The 18,402-nt window shown below is 56.5% G+C and overlaps 2 protein-coding genes across 2 annotated transcripts in view; one reads left to right on the top strand and one right to left on the bottom strand.

Moving 5' to 3' along the window:
* The first annotated feature begins 484 nt into the window (after positions 1-484).
* On the top strand, positions 485-5,669 carry OPA3 (outer mitochondrial membrane lipid metabolism regulator OPA3). The gene is made up of 2 exons (XM_082262499.1): positions 485-681; positions 4,973-5,669. Exons 1-2 carry the CDS (start codon positions 540-542, stop codon positions 5,284-5,286), a joined length of 456 nt encoding a protein of 151 aa, XP_082118625.1. The 5' UTR covers positions 485-539; the 3' UTR covers positions 5,287-5,669.
* A 1,589-nt stretch (positions 5,670-7,258) lies between these two features.
* The window catches only part of VASP (vasodilator stimulated phosphoprotein), a 39,987-nt gene continuing 28,843 nt past the window's right edge, over positions 7,259-18,402 (bottom strand). Inside the window, exons 11-12 of the mRNA XM_082263368.1 lie at positions 13,763-13,820; positions 7,259-7,507 (exon numbers count right to left, since the gene is read on the bottom strand). Of these exons, the coding sequence (XP_082119494.1) occupies positions 7,470-7,507; positions 13,763-13,820 (96 nt within the window). The 3' untranslated portion in view covers positions 7,259-7,469. The remainder of the gene's footprint in view (positions 7,508-13,762; positions 13,821-18,402) is intronic.

Here is an 18,402-nt window from a genome sequence, read left to right as displayed (position 1 = left end):
CTAGGCACAGGAAGTGTCCTGATATCAGGAGTGCCTAGGCACAGGAAGTGCTCTGATATCAGGAGTGCCTAGGCACAGGAAGTGTCCTGATATCAGTGTTGTCTAAGCACAGGAAGTGCTCTGATATCAGGAGTGCCTAGGCACAGGAAGTGTCGTGATATAAGGAGTGCCTAGGCACAGGAAGTGTCCTGATATCAGGAGTGCCTAGGCACAGGAAGTGCTCTGATATCAGGAGTGCCTAGGCACAGGAAGTGCTCTGATATCAGGAGTGCCTAGGCACATTTCTCTCCCCCTCAGATCTCTATGATGTCAGTCTCTGTACAGCAGAGCTCGGTGAGTGACAGAGCAGTGTAAGTCTCAGGCCTGGATGGATACAAACCTCTGACCCCGCCCAGTCCCCTCCTTTCTCTTTCCAGGAAGTCACGTGGTGTCGGTGGACGTCTGTCTGACGCAGTGGGCGTAGTCTCCGCAGAGCGGCAGTTTACGTCATGACGTAAGGCGTGTAGTAGGCGGAGTGCCGGCATGTGACGTCACTGAAGATGGTGGTGGGCGCTTTTCCTATAGCCAAGCTCCTGTATCTGGGGGTTCGGCAGATCAGTAAACCGCTGGCCAACCGGATCAAGGCGGGGGCCCGCCGGAGCGAATTCTTCCGGACCTACGTGTGTCTACCGCCCGCCCAGTGTGAGTGAGACTCCGGGGGGAGGCCGCTTTAACGGGCGGGACTACGGGGGGGAGCTGACCAATAGGAGGCAAGGGTATGACTGAGCGGACCAATCACAGCGCCACCTCTTAAGGCGGCAACTCACATGTCTGCTGAATGGAGGTCACCCTGTGTGCCCGGCAACCGCCTTCCCTCCCCCTCTACTGTGTACTTACCTCTGACCCCTCCCCCTCTACTGTGTACTTACCTCTGACCCCTCCCCCTCTACTGTGTACTTACCTCTGACCCCTCCCCCCACCCCTACTGTGTACTTACCTCTGACCCCTCCCCCCACCCCTACTGTGTACTTACCTCTCACCCCTCCCCCTCTACTGTGTACTTACCTCTCACCCTCCCCCTCTACTGTGTACTTACCTCTGACCCCTCCCCCTCTACTGTGTACTTACCTCTGACCCCTCCCTCCCCCTCTACTGTGTACTTACCTTTCATCCCTCCCCAATACACAATTTAATCTCTTTGGTAAGCTGTGATTGGTTCTCACAATGACTCCTCCCCCTGTACATGGAGGACCCCCCCCACAGGTCAGTCACCTATTATGGAGGTTCTACTCCCTGCCGGGGAGATTTCACTTCACTTCCTGTCCCAGAGACACAACAGGAAGTGAGAGGAAATCTCAGAACCGGTGTCCCCAACGGAAGATTTCCCCTCCATTCCTCTTCTGGTGACAACACAAAACTTGGGATTTCCTTCCATGCTGGTCAGGACAGAGAGGAGGGGACACAGACCTGACACCCCTTCCTCTGACCCTCCCCCCCCCCCCTCCGTATACCTTCCTCTGACTCTTCCCCCCTCCGTATACCTTCCTCTGACTCCTCCCCACTCCGTATACCTTCCTCTGACCCTCCCCCCCTCCGTATACCTTCCTCTGACCCTCCCTCCCCCCCCCCCTCCGTATACCTTCCTCTGACTCCTCCCCCCTCCGTATACCTTCCTCTGACTCCTCCCCACTCCGTATACCTTCCTCTGACCCTCCCCCCCTCCGTATACCTTCCTCTGACCCTCCCCCCCTCCGTATACCTTCCTCTGACCCCCCCCCCCTCCGTATACCTTCCTCTGACCCTCCCCCCCCTCCGTATACCTTCCTCTGACCCCTCCCCCCTCCGTATACCTTCCTCTGACCCTCCCCCCCCCCTCCGTATACCTTCCTCTGACCCCCCCCCCCTCCGTATACCTTTGCCTGCCCCCCCCCCCCTCCGTATACCTTCCTCTGACTCCTCCCCCCCCGTATACCTTCCTCTGACTCCTCCCCCCCCGTATACCTTCCTCTGACTCCTCCCCCCCTCCGTATACCTTCCTCTGACTCCTCCCCCCTCCGTATACCTTCCTCTGACTCCTCCCTTCCTCTGACCCCTCCCCCCTCCGTATACCTTCCTCTGACCCCTCCCCCCTCCGTATACCTTCCTCTGACCCTCCCCCCCCCTCCGTATACCTTCCTCTGACCCCTCCCCCTCCGTATACCTTCCTCTGACCCTCCCCCCCCTCCGTATACCTTCCTCTGACCCCTCCCCCCTCCGTATACCTTCCTCTGACCCCTCCCCCCTCCGTATACCTTCCTCTGACCCTCACCCCCCTCCGTATACCTTCCTCTGACCCTCCCCCCCTCCGTATACCTTCCTCTGACTCCTCCCCCTCCCCCCCTCCGTATACCTTCATCTGACCCCTCCCCCTCCGTATACCTTCCTCTGACTCCTCCCCCTCCCCCTCCGTATACCTTCCTCTGACCCTCCCCCCCTCCGTATACCTTCCTCTGACCCCTCCCCCCTCCGTATACCTTCCTCTGACTCCTCCCCCCCTCCATCTGTACCAATATCACGAAGAGTGGAAATAGAAGTCTCAAATGTTGGGGGGTCAATAGTACAGAAATAGAGGGGAAATCTTTCAATGGGGACACCTGAGAGGGGATCTACCCCTCCCCCATATTCCAAAATGTGTCTCTAGTGACACCTGTATTTCCATCACCCCCCTCCCCCCCACCGATATTCCTAATGTTACCTCTACCACCCCCCACCCCCCCATTATATTCCTGTTCCACACCTCTTCCCGTTCCCATCTTTTTCTTGTACCCCCCCCCCCCTCCATGTCCTCTCCTCCTACTCCTGCCTCCCCCCCCTCAAGTCCTCTCCTCCTACTCCCGCCTACCCCCCTCAAGTCCTCTCCTCCTACTCCCGCCTACCCCCCTCAAGTCCTCTCCTCCTACTCCCCCCCCCCCCCCCTCAAGTCCTCTCCTCCTACTCCCGCCTCCCCCCCCTCAAGTCCTCTCCTCCTACTCCCGTCCCCCCCCCCCCTCAAGTCCTCTCCTCCTACTCCCGCCTCCCCCCCCCTCAAGTCCTCTCCTCCTACTCCCGCCTACCCCCCTCAAGTCCTCTCCTCCTACTCCCGCCTACCCCCCTCAAGTCCTCTCCTCCTACTCCCGTCCCCCCCCCCCCCTCAAGTCCTCTCCTCCTACTCCCGCCTCTCCCCCCCCATGTCCTCTCCTCCTACTCCTGCCTCCCCCCCCTCAAGTCCTCTCCTCCTACTCCCGCCTCCCCCCCCTCAAGTCCTCTCCTCCTACTCCCGCCTCCCCCCCCTCAAGTCCTCTCCTCCTACTCCCGCCTCCCCCCCCTCAAGTCCTCTCCTCCTACTCCCGCCTCCCCCCTCAAGTCCTCTCCTCCTACTCCCGCCTCCCCCCTCAAGTCCTCTCCTCCTACTCCCGCCCCCCCCCCCTCAAGTCCTCTCCTCCTCCCGCCTCCCTCCGCCCCTCAAGTCCTCTCCTCCTACTCCCGCCTCTCCCCCCCCATGTCCTCTCCTCCTACTCCTGCCTCCCCCCCCTCAAGTCCTCTCCTCCTACTCCCGCCTCCCCCCCCTCAAGTCCTCTCCTCCTACTCCCGCCTCCCCCCCCTCAAGTCCTCTCCTCCTACTCCCGCCTCCCCCCCCTCAAGTCCTCTCCTCCTACTCCCGCCTCCCCCCTCAAGTCCTCTCCTCCTACTCCCGCCTCCCCCCTCAAGTCCTCTCCTCCTACTCCCGCCCCCCCCCCTCAAGTCCTCTCCTCCTCCCGCCTCCCTCCGCCCCTCAAGTCCTCTCCTTCTACTCCCGCCTCCCCCCCTCAAGTCCTCTCCTCCTACTTCCGCCTCCACCCCCCTCAAGTCCTCTCCTCCCACCTCTCCCCACCCGTCTCAAGTCCTCTCCTCCTACTTCCGCCTCCCCCCTTTCAAGTCCTCTCCTCCTACTCCCACTGCCCCCCTCAAGTCCTCTCCTCCTACTCCCGCCTCTCCCCCCCTCAAGTCCTCTCCTCCTACTCCCGCCTCTCCCCCCCTCAAGTCCTCTCCTCCTACTCCCGCCCCCCCCCTCTCAAGTCCTCTCCTCCTACTCCCGCCCCCCCCCTCTCAAGTCCTCTCCTCCCGCCTCTCCCCACCCGTCTCAAGTCCTCTCCTCCTACTTCCGCCTCCCCCCTTTCAAGTCCTCTCCTCCTACTCCCACTGCCCCCCTCAAGTCCTCTCCTCCTACTCCCGCCTCTCCCCCCCTCAAGTCCTCTCCTCCTACTCCCGCCCCCCCCCTCTCAAGTCCTCTCCTACTCCTGCCCTCCTCCCCTCAAGTCCTCTCCTCCCGCCTCTCCCCCCCCCCCTCAAGTCCTCTCCTCCCGCCTCTCCCCACCCCCCTCAAGTCCTCTCCTCCTACTCCCGCCCCCCCTCTCAAGTCCTCTCCTCCTACTCCCGCCTCCCCCCCCCTCAAGTCCTCTCCTCCTACTCCCGCCTCCCCCCCCCTTAAGTCCTCTCCTTCTACTCCCGCCTCCCCCCCTCAAGTCCTCTCCTCCTACTCCCGCCTCCACCCCCCTCAAGTCCTCTCCTCCTACTCCCGCCTCCACCCCCCCTCAAGTCCTCTCCTCCTACTCCCGCCCCCCCTCTGAAGTCCTCTCCTCCCGCCTCCCCCACCCGTCTCAAGTCGTCTCCTTCTCCCTCCCATAAAATTATGGTGTAAATTTCCTTTTTAATGCATAGGACCCCCCAGATCCTTCTGTATCCCCCCTCCCCCAGTCAGTAATGTGTTCATGTTTTTAGCCCCCAAATGCGTTACTTTATAATTTCAACCTCCTTTCCCATGTATTTGCCCCCTTACAGAGGTTAGAGTGTAAGCTCCTGTGGTATAGAGTGTAAGCTCCTGTGGTATATATAGAGTGTTGTGTACATCACCATGGCCTATGTCAGTGCTGTAGAGTGTAAGCTCCTGTGGTGTATAGAGATGAATATTTCATGGGTTCTCTTCTTCTTCTTGCAGTTTATCACTGGGTGGAGATGCGGGCGAAGATGAGGATTATGGGATTCCGTGGAGCGGCCATTAAGCCCCTGAATGAGGAAGCGGCAGCGGAGTTGGGGGCGGAGCTTCTGGGAGAAGCCATTATTTTCCTGGTGGGGGGTGGCTGTATGGTATTGGAGTATTCCCGGCAGGCAGCCAACAGCCGGCGGAAGGAGGAGGAGTTGGAGGCCAGACTGAAGGCCATGGAGGCGGAGATCTCCCGCCTGGGGCTGCAGACAGACGAGTTGGACGCCCGCGCCCGAGCTGCTGAGAGACAACAAATGGCAGCCAAGTGAGCGCTGGTCTCTGTGGACTGTGATATATTCACCCCCTCGGGGGGTTGGGGACCCCGGGATGTGCCGGCTGTATATACAGGAAATAAAGGGACAATCACTCAGCAGATGTAATGGAAGCAAAAAGTTTTATTTCTAGAAAACAGGTTATAAAAAAAAAAAAAGGTCCCATATACATACAGTACATATATATATAATGGCATCAAATATTCCTGACCGCCGCCGTGCGCAGCGCCGGGGCCCTTCAACCGTCCAGTGTCTGACCCTAACCGCAAAATAGAGAGCCTTTACCCGCCACCGACTATAAACCTGCCAAGCCCATTCTGCTACAAATTGTACAAAACTTGAAATGATTTTGAAATAATAAAAAATAAACCCGTTAATTATCCCATAAAAATTCTATTGGTCGAAGCTTGCAGCCTCTGCCGACCCGTTTTCAAGTGGCTTTGCAGCATGTGGCAAGAGAAAAAAAGAGAGGGGGGGGGGGGGAATGTGGGTTTGATAAGGTTGATATATAGGGGAGATGGGATTATGATGGGGCGGAGCAAAGAATGGGATGATGTAGAGGCGGAGGGAGGGACAGGGATGACGTGATGATGTAGGGGGGGCAGTACAAAGGACGGGAGGGGCACAGGATGATGTAGGGGTGAAGCAAGGGATGGTGGTGATGGAATGATGTAGGGGCGGAGAGAGGGACAGGGAGACAGAATGGCGTAGAGGCGGAGCGCGGGACTGGAGGAGTGATGGAATGCTATAGGGGCAGAGAGAGGGATGGGAAGACGAAATGATGTAGGGACGGGGAGACGGAATGACGTAGGGGTGGAGCGAGAGACAGGGGAGACTAAATTACGTAGGGGCGGAGCGAGAGACTAAATGACGTAGGGGCAGAGCGAGAGACGGGAGACTAAATGATGTAGCGGCGGAGCGAGGGTCGGGGAAAGGAATGACCTAGGAGCGGAGCGATAGACGGGAGACTAAATGACGTAGGGGCGGAGCGAGGGTCGGGGAAAGGAATGACCTATGGGCGGAGCGAGAGACAGGGGAGACTAAATGACGTAGGGGCGGAGCGAGGGTCGGGGAAAGGAATGACCTATGGGCGGAGCGGGAGACTAAATGACGTAGGGGCGGATCGGGAGACTAAATGATGTAGGGGCGGATCGAGAGACAGGGGAGACTAAATGACGTAGGGGCGGATCGAGAGACAGGGGAGACTAAATGACGTAGGGGCGGATCGAGAGACAGGGGGAGACTAAATGACGTAGGGCCGGAGCGAGAGACTAAATGATGCAGGGGCGGAGCAAGAGACTAAATGACGTAGGGGTGGAGCGGGAGACTAAATGACGTAGGGGCGGAGCGGGAGACTAAATGATGTAGGGGCGGAGCGGGAGACTAAATGACGTAGGGGGGGAGCGAGAGACGGGAGACTAAATGACGTAGGGGCGGAGCGAGAGACGGGAGACTAAATGACGTATGGGCGGAGCGAGAGACGGGAGACTAAATGACGTAGGGGCGAAGCGAGAGACGGGAGACTAAATGACGTAGGGGCGGAGCAAGAGACGGGAGACTAAATGACGTAGGGGCGGAGCAAGAGACGGGAGACTAAATGACGTAGGGGCGGAGCGGGAGACTAAATGACATAGGGGCGGAGCGAGAGGCTAAATGACGTAGGGGAGGAGCGGGAGACTAAATGACGTAGGGGCGGAGCGAGAGACAGGATTTTATGGAGGGAGGGGGGTGGTGGGATTAAGGCAGGACGGGGAGATGGAATGATGTAGGGGCGGAGCGAGGGACAGGGGGTGACGGGATTATGTAGAGGCGGAGCCAGGGAGATGGAATGATGTAGGGGCAGAGCAAGGATTTGGTAGTATATGGAAGGCTGATGGGTGGGGGGGGAAGAGGAGGCAGTGTATAGGGTATGATGGTTGGAGGGGGGAGGGAAGGGGGCGGTACCCAGGGAATGGTATGGCGTGTGTGGAATGTCACGGGGTACAGAGGGGTTAGTACAGACGGGGGTGGCAGTTCACAAGTGTGAAGGTGCAATTCAAGAAATAGTGACCACGAGTATCACCAGTAGGGGGTGCTAGAAGCCTTTCCTGGCTGCTCATTTCTAAAGGTGCTGCACAGCAGAGGAAGAGTGCTGAGCCTGTGGGTGGAGCCTGAGTCATCCGAAGGGGAGGAGTTTGAGGTCACGGCGTGCCAGATCTCCGCAGTTCTTGGATAAGCGCTGCAAATACAGAGAGAAGGTGGTGAGGACTGAGAGCCGCACATCGGTGTTCAATCAAAGCAATAATAAACCCAAATCTAGAAATGTCCTCCATTCCAATCATTAGATGTGGCGGATGCATTCCCCCCCCCCCCCTGTTTTCACCTGGTGATCTGGACAATAACACTTCCTGGATTAGAGCCCTCCCCCCACTCTGGAGGAAGGAGCACAGGAGGCACCTTTGCATTGTCAGTCGGGGGGGGGGGGAGGGGAATGTTAGCAGATTTGGATACACTAACAAATTGAAGCCAAACTTCAGCTGACACTTTAGAATTGTGCGTCAGTGGTAAATGGTTTGATCTCTGTAACTGATACATTGTGCTAGAGAGCTTGTTCTATTGAAAAGCAACAGACTTACTGGCAGGATCACCAGGTGGACATGAATAAAGACTAAAAAACAGAAAACCAATGCAGCCGTCACAGCTAAAGATTGGTAATCTGCAATATAATAAATGTGTGATTTCGGGTTCCATACCGTATATGGGGGGAGGGGTAGGGGTATAGCCACCCCTATCAGATTCTAGGTTTCGCTGAAGAAGCTGATTGGTTGCTGTGTACATCTGCTTCACCCCCCTCAATCCTACAAGCCCTGAGACCTGCCAAGTGTTTTGTCCTACCTGTGGGGTCCCCCCTCCCAACCTCAAATCAGGAGGGAGGGGTGGTCACTCTGCACCCCCCCCCCCCACCGTTCAACTGAGATGAGGAGGGAGGGGTGGTCACTGCAGACTCCTGTACCCCCGCTCACCTGAAATCAAGAGGGAGGGGCGGTCACTGCAGACTCCATCCCCCGCTGAGCTTAGATCAGGAGGGAGGGGCGGTCACTGCAGACTCCTGTACCCCCGCTCACCTGAAATCAAGAGGGAGGGGTGGTCACTGCAGACTCCATCCCCCCGCTGAGCTTAGATCAGGAGGGAGGGGCGGTCACTCTATGCTCCCATCCCCCCGCTCAGCTGAGATCAGGAGGGAGGGGTGATCATTGCAGACTCCTGTCCCCCCGCACACCTGAGATCAGGAAGGAGGAGCGGTCACTGCAAGCTCCCCATCCTCCCGCTCAGCTGAGATCAGGAAGGAGGGGCGGTCACTGCAAGCTCCCCATTCTCCCGCTCAGCTGAAATCAGGAGGGAGGGGCGGTCATTGCACACTCCCGTCCCCCCCTGCTCAGCTGAGATCAGGAGGGAGGGGCGGTCACTGCAGACTCCCATCCCCCCGTTCAGCTGAGATGAGGAGGGAGGGGGCGGTCACTGCAGACTCCCGTCCCCCCGCTCAGCTGAGATGAGGAGGGAGGAGCGGTCACTGCAGACTCCCGTCCCCCCATTCAGCTGAGATGAGGAGAGAGGGGGTGGTCACTGCAGACTCCCGTCCCCCCTGCTCAGCTGAGATCAGGAGGGAGGGGCGGTCACTGCAGACTCCCATCCCCCCGTTCAGCTGAGATCAGGAGGGAGGGGGTGGTCACTGCAGACTCCCGTCCCCCCGCTCAGCTGAGATGAGGAGGGAGAGGGCGGTCACTGCAGACTCCTGTCCCCCCGCTCAGCTGAGATCAGGAGGGAGGGGGCAGTCACTGCAGACTCCCGTCCCCCCATTCAGCTGAGATCAGGAGGGAGGGGGGGTCACTGCAGACTCCCGTCCCCCCGCTCAGCTGAGATCAGGAGGGAGGGGCGGTCACTGCAGACTTCCCCGTCCCCCCACTCAGCTGAGATCAGGAGGGAGGGGCGGTCACTGCAGACTTCCCCGTCCCCCCACTCAGCTGAGATCAGGAGGGAGGGGGTGGTCACTGCAGACTCCCGTCCCCCCGCTCAGCTGAGATGAGGAGGGAGGGGGCGGTCACTGCAGACTCCCATCCCCCCGTTCAGCTGAGATCAGGAGGGAGGGGGCGGTCACTGCAGACTCCCATCCCCCCGCTCAGCTGAGATGAGGAGGGAGGGGGCGGTCACTGCAGACTCCCGTCCCCCCGCTCAGCTGAGATCAGGAGGGAGGGGCGGTCACTGCAGACTCCCGTCCCCCCATTCAGCTGAGATGAGGAGAGAGGGGGTGGTCACTGCAGACTCCCGTCCCCCCTGCTCAGCTGAGATCAGGAGGGAGGGGCGGTCACTGCAGACTCCCATCCCCCCGTTCAGCTGAGATCAGGAGGGAGGGGGCGGTCACTGCATACTCCCGTCCCCCCGCTCAGCTGAGATGAGGAGGGAGGGGGCGGTCACTGCAGACTCCCGTCCCCCCGCTCAGCTGAGATCAGGAGGGAGGGGCGGTCACTGCAGACTTCCCCGTCCCTCCACTCAGCTGAGATCAGGAGGGAGGGGCGGTCACTGCAGACTTCCCCGTCCCCCCACTCAGCTGAGATCAGGAGGGAGGGGCGGTCACTGCAGACTTCCCCGTCCCCCCACTCAGCTGAGATCAGGAGGGAGTAGCGGTCATTGCACACTCCCGTCCCCCCTGCTCAGCTGAGATCAGAAGGGAGTAGCGGTCATTGCACACTCCCGTCCCCCCTGCTCAGCTGAGATCAGGAGGGAGGGGGTGGTCACTGCAGACTTCCATCCCCCCGTTCAGCTGAGATCAGGAGGAAGGGGGTGGTCACTGCAGACTCCCGTCCCCCCGCTCAGCTGAGATGAGGAGGGAGGGGGCGGTCACTGCAGACTCCCATCCCCCCGTTCAGCTGAGATCAGGAGGGAGGGGGCGGTCACTGCAGACTCCCGTCCCCCCGCTCAGCTGAGATCAGGAGGGAGGGGCGGTCACTGCAGACTTCCCCGTCCCCCCACTCAGCTGAGATCAGGAGGGAGGGGCGGTCACTGCAGACTTCCCCGTCCCCCCACTCAGCTGAGATCAGGAGGGAGGGGGCGGTCACTGCAGACTCCTGTCCCCCCGCTCAGCTGAGATCAGGAGGGAGGGGCGGTCATTGCACACTCCCGTCCCCCCTGCTCAGCTGAGATCAGGAGGGAGTAGCGGTCATTGCACACTCCCGTCCCCCCTGCTCAGCTGAGATCAGGAGGGAGTAGCGGTCATTGCACACTCCCGTCCCCCCTGCTCAGCTGAGATCAGGAGGGAGTGGCGGTCACTGCATGCTCCCATCCCCCGCTCAGCTGAGATCAGGAGGGAGGGGTGATCACTGCATGCTCCCATCCCCCCCGGCTCAGCTGAGATCAGGAGGGAGTGGCGGTCACTGCAAGCTCCCATCCCCCGCTCAGCTGAGATCAGGAGGGAGTGGCGGTCACTGCAAGCTCCCATCCCCCGCTCACCTGAGATCAGGAGGGAAGGGCGGTCACTACAGACTCCTGTCCCCTCACTCAGCTAAGATCAGGAGTGAGGGGTGATCACTGCAAGCTCCCATCACCCCCCCCCCCCCCCGCGATGAGGGAGGAGTGGTCACTGCACGCTCCCACACCCCCGCTCACCTGAGATCAGGAGGAAGGGGCCGTAACTGCACACTCCCATCCCTTAGGTAATGTAAATGTAAATGCTTTGTTGTCAGAACTACTTTATAAAATAAAAAACGTATGAAATGTTTTATATAATATATGCACTCTTCTGACTGGCCAGTAGGTGGCGCTTTCACACTGCTCTCTACTCACTAGCTCTGTACACACACGAGTCAGTGACTCCTCCCACTCCTGATTAGACATACAGCTGGCTCCAGCACCCTCCTTGGACAAACCCTTGTGCTCTGGTAGTCCTTTGTCCGGTATTACAGGAATGCTTGGATAACATTTTATTTATATTTGAAATAAACTCCAAACTGTTCTCTGATTGGATTCTATGATTTCCTTTTCATGTGCAGAGATTCCATACGCGGGTTCTGCTTTACCATAGAGGTCTATGAGGCGGCTGACCCGATGAACCCTGAGGGGGGGGGGGGTCTGGTATGACTCCGCAATAAGAAACTTTATTTGTGGGTAAAGGGATCTGAAAAGTCTCTCTAGTCAGGCGGGGATGGGCGGGCGGGGCAGTGCACATGGCCGGGGGTGACATCTCCAGCCAAAGAGGAACATGGCGGGAGGACTGCAGCCAGACCAGTCATGGATCGGAGAAGGGAGGTGTAAATATATTAAGCAGAGAGCCCGCCCACATGGAATAAAAGGCGGAGTCATCAGGGGCCAACTGTGCTCTACAGCAGGATCCCCCGCCCAGGTAGAGCACCTCCCAGCTCAGGTTTTTGCTAGTGTCCTTAGGTGATGGAAGTTCCTCCCTAGGTCTCTCGTGGGCTTTGTCCCCATAGATCCTGGCCTGTTCCTTACACCCCTGGTGGGGCAGAAGAGGGCTTTACCTGGATTGGTCGCTACAGCCAGCAGGGCCCCACACACAGGAGCAGGGCGGCCTTTACCAGTGCCATGGTGCTCCTGAAGGCCGTGACCTCCTGGGTATAACCTATCTGGTGGATTCACTGGCAGGGCACTCTACGGGGCCGGGATCCTCCAGCAGAGAAATCGAGGCCCTGCAGGGCACACCTGCCATGATGGTGGCTCCATGGACTGGTGAGTGCCTTTGGGAGTCTCCCCTGTGCACTGGGGCAGTAGAAGCCGGTCACTGCACAGAGCAACACCCTGCAGTAGAGTGTTCTAAAAGGGCAGATGACGTCACCTGGGACTTGTGTCTGTGGATATTTGTGTGCCATTTTGTTGGCTCCTCCGCCATGGAAAACACAAGATCTACAAGTCCCAGGTACAGCACAGACAGCTCTAGCTGCACCTCACCTACAACGCAGCACTACCGGAGCACAGCAAGTACCGGGGGTCCGCTATGGGCTGATACTCCTCTCAGCTGGATGGCCGCTCCATCATGGGGGTTTTACAGGCCTACTGACCCTCAGAAAGGCATGTCCTCGGAGGTGGGGGAAGGATGATGGGCACCCCCAGCATAGTTGGACCTGTAATGACTTCCCTTAGGGTCAGCTTAGCTCTGATTCCCTTCCCTTGTGTGGTGTCTCCAGAGTCTTGGGGGGGCCCCATCCTCCACTTCCTTTGTGACACTTGGGGAATTTTCTAAACCCATTTCTAGCCTGTGTGACCAGCTGGCAGAGGCTCCTTACTGGTTTGGAACACTTATCCCATGCCCAATATACAGGGAGGTCTAACTCTGCCCATATATAGCGGGAGGACTCATGACCATACCTGGAAGGCTTATTCATTTGTCTATATACCGGGAGGAGTCAACCTATACTAGGACTTCTCTCATGACCATATACCAGGGAGGACTCGTCCTGTACCCCCCTATACCAGGAGGACTCTTTCTACGCCACCTATACCGCGAGGACGTCTCTCATGACCATATACCAGGGAGGACTCGTCCCATACCCCCCTATACCAGGAGGACTCTTTCTACGCCACCTATACCGGGAGGACGTCTCTCATGACCATATACCAGGGAGGACTCGTCCCATACCCCCCTATACCAGGAGGACTCTTTCCGCGCCACCTATACCGGGAGGACGTCTCTCGTGACCATATACCAGGGAGGACTCGTCCCGTACCGCCTATACCGGGAGGACGTCTCTCATGACCATATACCAGGGAGGACTCGTCCCATACCCCCCCTATACCAGGAGGACTCTTTCCGCGCCACCTATACCGGGAGGACGTCTCTCGTGACCATATACCAGGAGGACTCGTCCCGTACCCCCCTATACCGGGAGGACTTTTTCCATGCCCCCTATACCTGGAGGACTCTTTCCACACCCCCTATACCGGAAGGGCTCTTTCCACGCCCCCTATACCGGGAGGACTCTTTCCACGCCCCCTATATTGGGAGGACTCTTTCCACGCCCCCTATATTGGGAGGACTCTTTCCACGCCCCCTATACCTGGAGGGCTCTTTCCACGCCCCCTATACCTGGAGGGCTCTTTCCACGCCCCCTATACCAGGACGACTCTTTCCACGACCCCTATACCTGGAGGACTCTTTCCACGCCCCCTATACCGGGACGACTCTTTCCACACCCCCTATACCTGGACGACTCTTTCCACACCCCCTATACCAGGGAGACTCTTTCCACACCCCCTATACCTGGAGGACTTCTCTCGTGACCATATACTAGGACGACTTATCCCGTGACCATATACCGGGAGGACCCATCCCGTGCCCCCTATACCGGGAGGACCCATCCCGTGCCCCCTATACTGGGAGGACAAGTCTCGTCCCATGCCCCCTATACTGGGAGGAGTGGTCCTGAGTCAGTATACAATGACCGCCCAGTCCATAGAACATTCAGCGTCAGTAGAAGGAACATCTCACCATCTATAATGTCTTCCTTCACTCTCTGCAGCTCTTTCCTCATCTCATCCAGTAGTTCCTGCAGAAGGAAACATACTACGTGTTATATCTATACAGTGCTGAAAAATATGGCCCCGCCCACCATCCCCCATGACATCACAATGGGGCAGGAAGCGGGGGTGCACATGCAGCGTGGATATAGGGAACACAGAGACCTGTGCAGGGCACGTGCATGAGGAGGTGAAAGAAAGCAAATAAACAAATTACATTTTTTATTATTATTGGGGGGGGGAGGGATTGTCTGCTGTGCGGAGAATACAACCCATATGAACAGTGAACCGCGGGTGGATTGATTGTAAGCGATCAGAGAATCATCAGGAAGGGGAGGATCTGAAGAGAAAAGCTGTTATCAGTGTCAGTGTGAAGAGGAAGTCTGGCTGTGGTCACCATCTTCCTCCATCCTGACCACATATTGCATGAAAAAGGAAGAGCGACCGCACGGCTGACACTCAACTCACAGAGGAACATAGAAAACCAATATACAGTTAGATCCATATATACACTGCTCACAAAAATTAAAGGAACACTCAGATCTCAATGGGGAAAAATATCATGCTGGATATCTAGACTTGTATGGACTGAGTAATGAGTTAGGATCTATACTGGTGTGGACCGGGTAATGTGTTGGGATCTACACTGGTGTGGACGGGGTAATGTGTTGGGACCTATACTGGTATGGACCGGATATTGTGTTGGGACCTATACTGGTGTGGACCAGGTAATGTGTTGGGACCTATACTGGTATGGACTGGGTAATGTGTTAGGGTCTATACTGGTGTGGACCGGGTTATGTGTTGGGACCTATACTGGTGTGGACCGGGTTATGTGTTGGGACCTATACTGGTATGGACCGGGTTATGTGTTGGGACCTATACTGGTATGGACCGGGTTATGTGTTGGGACCTATACTGGTATGGACCGGGTTATGTGTTGGGACCTATACTGGTGTGGGCCGGGTTATGTGTTGGGACCTATACTGGTATGGACTGGGTTATGTGTTGGGATCTATACTGGTGTGGACCGGGTTATGTGTTGGGATCTATACTGGTGTGGACCAGGTAATGTGTTGGGACCTATACTGGTATGGACCAGGTAATATATTGGGATCTATACTGATATGGACCGGGTAATGTGTTGGGATCTATACTGGTATGACCTGGGTAATGTGTTGGGATCTATACTGGTGTGGACCGGGTTATGTGTTGGGATCTATACTGGTATGACCTGGGTAATGTGTTAGGATCTATACTGGTGTGGACCGGGTTATGTGTTGGGATCTATACTGGTGTGGACCAGGTAATATATTGGGATCTATACTGATATGGACCGGGTAATGTGTTGGGATCTATACTGGTATGGACTGGGTAATGTGTTAGGGTCTATACTGGTATGACCTGGGTAAGGTGTTGGGATCTATACTGGTGTGGACCGGGTTATGTGTTGGGATCTATACCGATATGGACCAGGTAATGTGTTGGGACCTATACTAGTATGGACTGGGTTATGTGTTGGGATCTATACTGGTGTGGACCGGGTAATGTGTTGGGATCTATACTGGTGTGGACCGGGTAATGTGTTGGGATCTATACTGGTGTGGACCGGGTAATGTGTTGGGATCTATACTGGTGTGGACTGGGTAATGTGTTAGGAAGGAAACGTTGCCACATCGTTTGAAATTTTCACCCTACAGAGGGCTGAATTCAAAGACACCCCGAAAAAGTGAAAAAATTATGCAGCAGGCTATTCCATTTTGCTGAAATTTCATTGCAGGACCTCAGAATGGTCCTCATTAGTGTGTTTGGCCCCTACGTGCTTGTATGCATGGCCGACAACGTCGGGGCATGCTCCTAATAAGACGATGGATGGTGTCCTGGGGTATTTCCTCCCAGATCTGGACCAGGGCATCACTGAGCTCCGGACCAGACTGAGGTGAAACCTGGCGGTGTTGGATGGACGGAAACATAATGTCCCAGAGGTGTTCTATTGGATTTAGGTCAGGGTAGTGTGGGGGCATTCAATGGTATCAATTCCTCCATCCTCCAGGAACTGACTGCATACTCTCACCACATGAGACTGGCATTGTCGTGCACCAGGAGGAGCCCAGGACTCACTGCACCAGCGTAGGGTCTGACAATGGGTCCAAGGATTTCATCCTAATACCTAATGGCAGTCAGGGTGCCATTGTCCAGCCTGTAGAGGTCTGTGTGTCCCTCCATGGATTTGCCTCCCCAGACCATCACTGACCCACCACCCAACCGGTCATGCTGAACGATGTTACAGGCAGCATAATGTTCTCCACGGCTTCTCCAGACCCTTTCACGTCTGTCACATGTGCTCAGGGTGATCCTCCTCTCATCTGTGAAAAGCACAGGGTGCCAGTAGTGGACCTCCCAATTCTGGTGTTCAATGGCAAATGCCAATCGAACTCTATAGTGCCGGGCAGTGAGCTCAGCGCCCACTAGAGGACATTGGGCCCTCAGGCCACCCTCATGAAGTCTGTTTCTGATTGGTTGGTCAGAGACATTCACACCAGTGGCTGCTGGAGGTCATTTTGTAGGGCTCTGGCAGAGCTCATCCTGTTCCTCCTTGCACAAAGGAGCAGATACCGGTCCTGCTGATGGGTTAAGGACCTTCTACGGCCCTGTCCAGCACTCCTAGAGTAACTGCCGGTCTCCTGGAATCTCCTCCATGCTCCTGAGACTGTGCTGGGAGACACAGCAAACCTTCTGGCAATGGGAGGTATTGATGTCATCCTGGAGGAGTTGGACTGCCTGTGCAACCTCTTATAGGGCCTAGGTATCTCCCCATACTACCAGTAGTGACACTGACCCCCCTCTATATGGTCCAGGTATCTCCCCATACTACCAGTAGTGACACTGACCCCCTCTATATGGTCCAGGTATCTCCCCATACTACCAGTAGTGACACTGACCCCCCTCTATAGGGTCCAGTTATGGCCTCATACTACCAGTAGTGACACTGACCCCCTCTATAGGGTCCAGGTATGGCGTCATGCTACCAGTAGTGACACTGACCCCCTCTATAGGGTCCAGGTATGGCCTCATACTACCAATAGTGACACTGACCCCCTCTATTATAGGGTCCAGGTATGGCCTCATGCTACCAGTAGTGACACTGACCCCCTATATAGGGTCCAGGTACCTCCTCATACTACCAGTAGTGACACTGACCCCCTCTATAGAGTCCAGGTATGGCCTCATACTACCAGTAGTGACACTGACCCCCTCTATAGGGTCCAGGTATGGCCTCATACTACCAGTAGTGACACTGACCCCCTCTATAGGGTCCAGGTATGGCCTCATACTACCAGTAGTGACACTGACCCCCTCTATAGGGTCCAGGTATGACCTCATGCTACCAGTAGTGACACTGACCCCCTCTATAGGGTCCAGGTATGACCTCATGCTACCAGTAGTGACACTGACCCCCTCTATAGGGTCCAGGTATGGCCTCATACTACCAGTAGTGACACTGACCCCCTATATAGGGTCCAGGTATCTCCCCATACTACCAGTAGTGACACTGACCCCCTCTATAGGGTCCAGGTATGGCCTCATACTACCAGTAGTGACACTGACCCCCTCTATAGGGTCCAGGTATGGCCTCATACTACCAGTAGTGACACTGACCCCTCCTATAGGGTCCAGGTATGGCCTCATGCTACCAGTAGTGACACTGACCCCCTCTATAGGGTCCAGCTATCTCCCCATACTACCAGTAGTGACACTGACCCCCTCTATAGGGTCCAGGTATGGCATCATACTACCAGTAGTGACACTGACCCCCTCTATAGGGTCCAGGTATCTCCTCATACTACCAGTAGTGACACTGACCCCCCTCTATAGGGTCCAGGTATGTCCTCATACTACCAGTAGTGACACTGACCCCCTCTATAGGGTTCAGGTATAGCCTCATACTACCAGTAGTGACACTGAACCCCTCTATAGGGTCCAGGTATCTCCTCATACTACCAGTAGTGACACTGACCCCTCTATAGGGTCCATGTATGGCCTCATACTACCAGTAGGGACACCGACCCCCTCTATAGGGTCCAGGTATGGCCTCATACTACCAGTAGTGACACTGACCCCCTCTATAGGGTCCAGGTATGGCCTCATACTACCAGTAGTGACACTGACCCCCTCTATAGGGTCCAGGTATGACCTCATGCTACCAGTAGTGACACTGACCCCCTCTATAGGGTCCAGGTATGACCTCATGCTACCAGTAGTGACACTGACCCCCTCTATAGGGTCCAGGTATGGCCTCATACTACCAATAGTGACACTGACCCCCTCTATTATAGGGTCCAGGTATGGCCTCATGCTACCAGTAGTGACACTGACCCCCTATATAGGGTCCAGGTACCTCCTCATACTACCAGTAGTGACACTGACCCCCTCTATAGGGTCCAGGTATGGCCTCATACTACCAGTAGTGACACTGACCCCCTCTATAGGGTCCAGGTATGGCCTCATACTACCAGTAGTAACACTGACCCCCTCTATAGGGTCCAGGTATGGCGTCATGCTACCAGTAGTGACACTGACCCCCTCTATAGGGTCCAGGTATGGCCTCAT

This window comes from Pelophylax lessonae, assembly GCF_965119305.1.
Source record: "Pelophylax lessonae genome assembly, chromosome: 7".
In the NCBI taxonomy this organism is placed as follows: Eukaryota; Metazoa; Chordata; class Amphibia; order Anura; family Ranidae; genus Pelophylax; species Pelophylax lessonae.
The sequence above is the reverse complement of the archived record's forward strand: the minus strand, read 5'-3'. Positions and strand labels throughout refer to the sequence as shown.

What these genes read in the sequence shown, in the direction of transcription:
- OPA3 (XM_082262499.1), top strand. Translation starts at nt 540, where the DNA reads ATGGTGGTGGGCGCTTTTCCTATAGCCAAGCTCCTGTATCTGGGGGTT. An exon ending in GTGTCTACCGCCCGCCCAGT is followed by an intron (nt 682 to 4,972) that starts GTGAGTGAGACT and finishes TTCTTCTTGCAG; the next exon opens with TTTATCACTGGGTGGAGATG.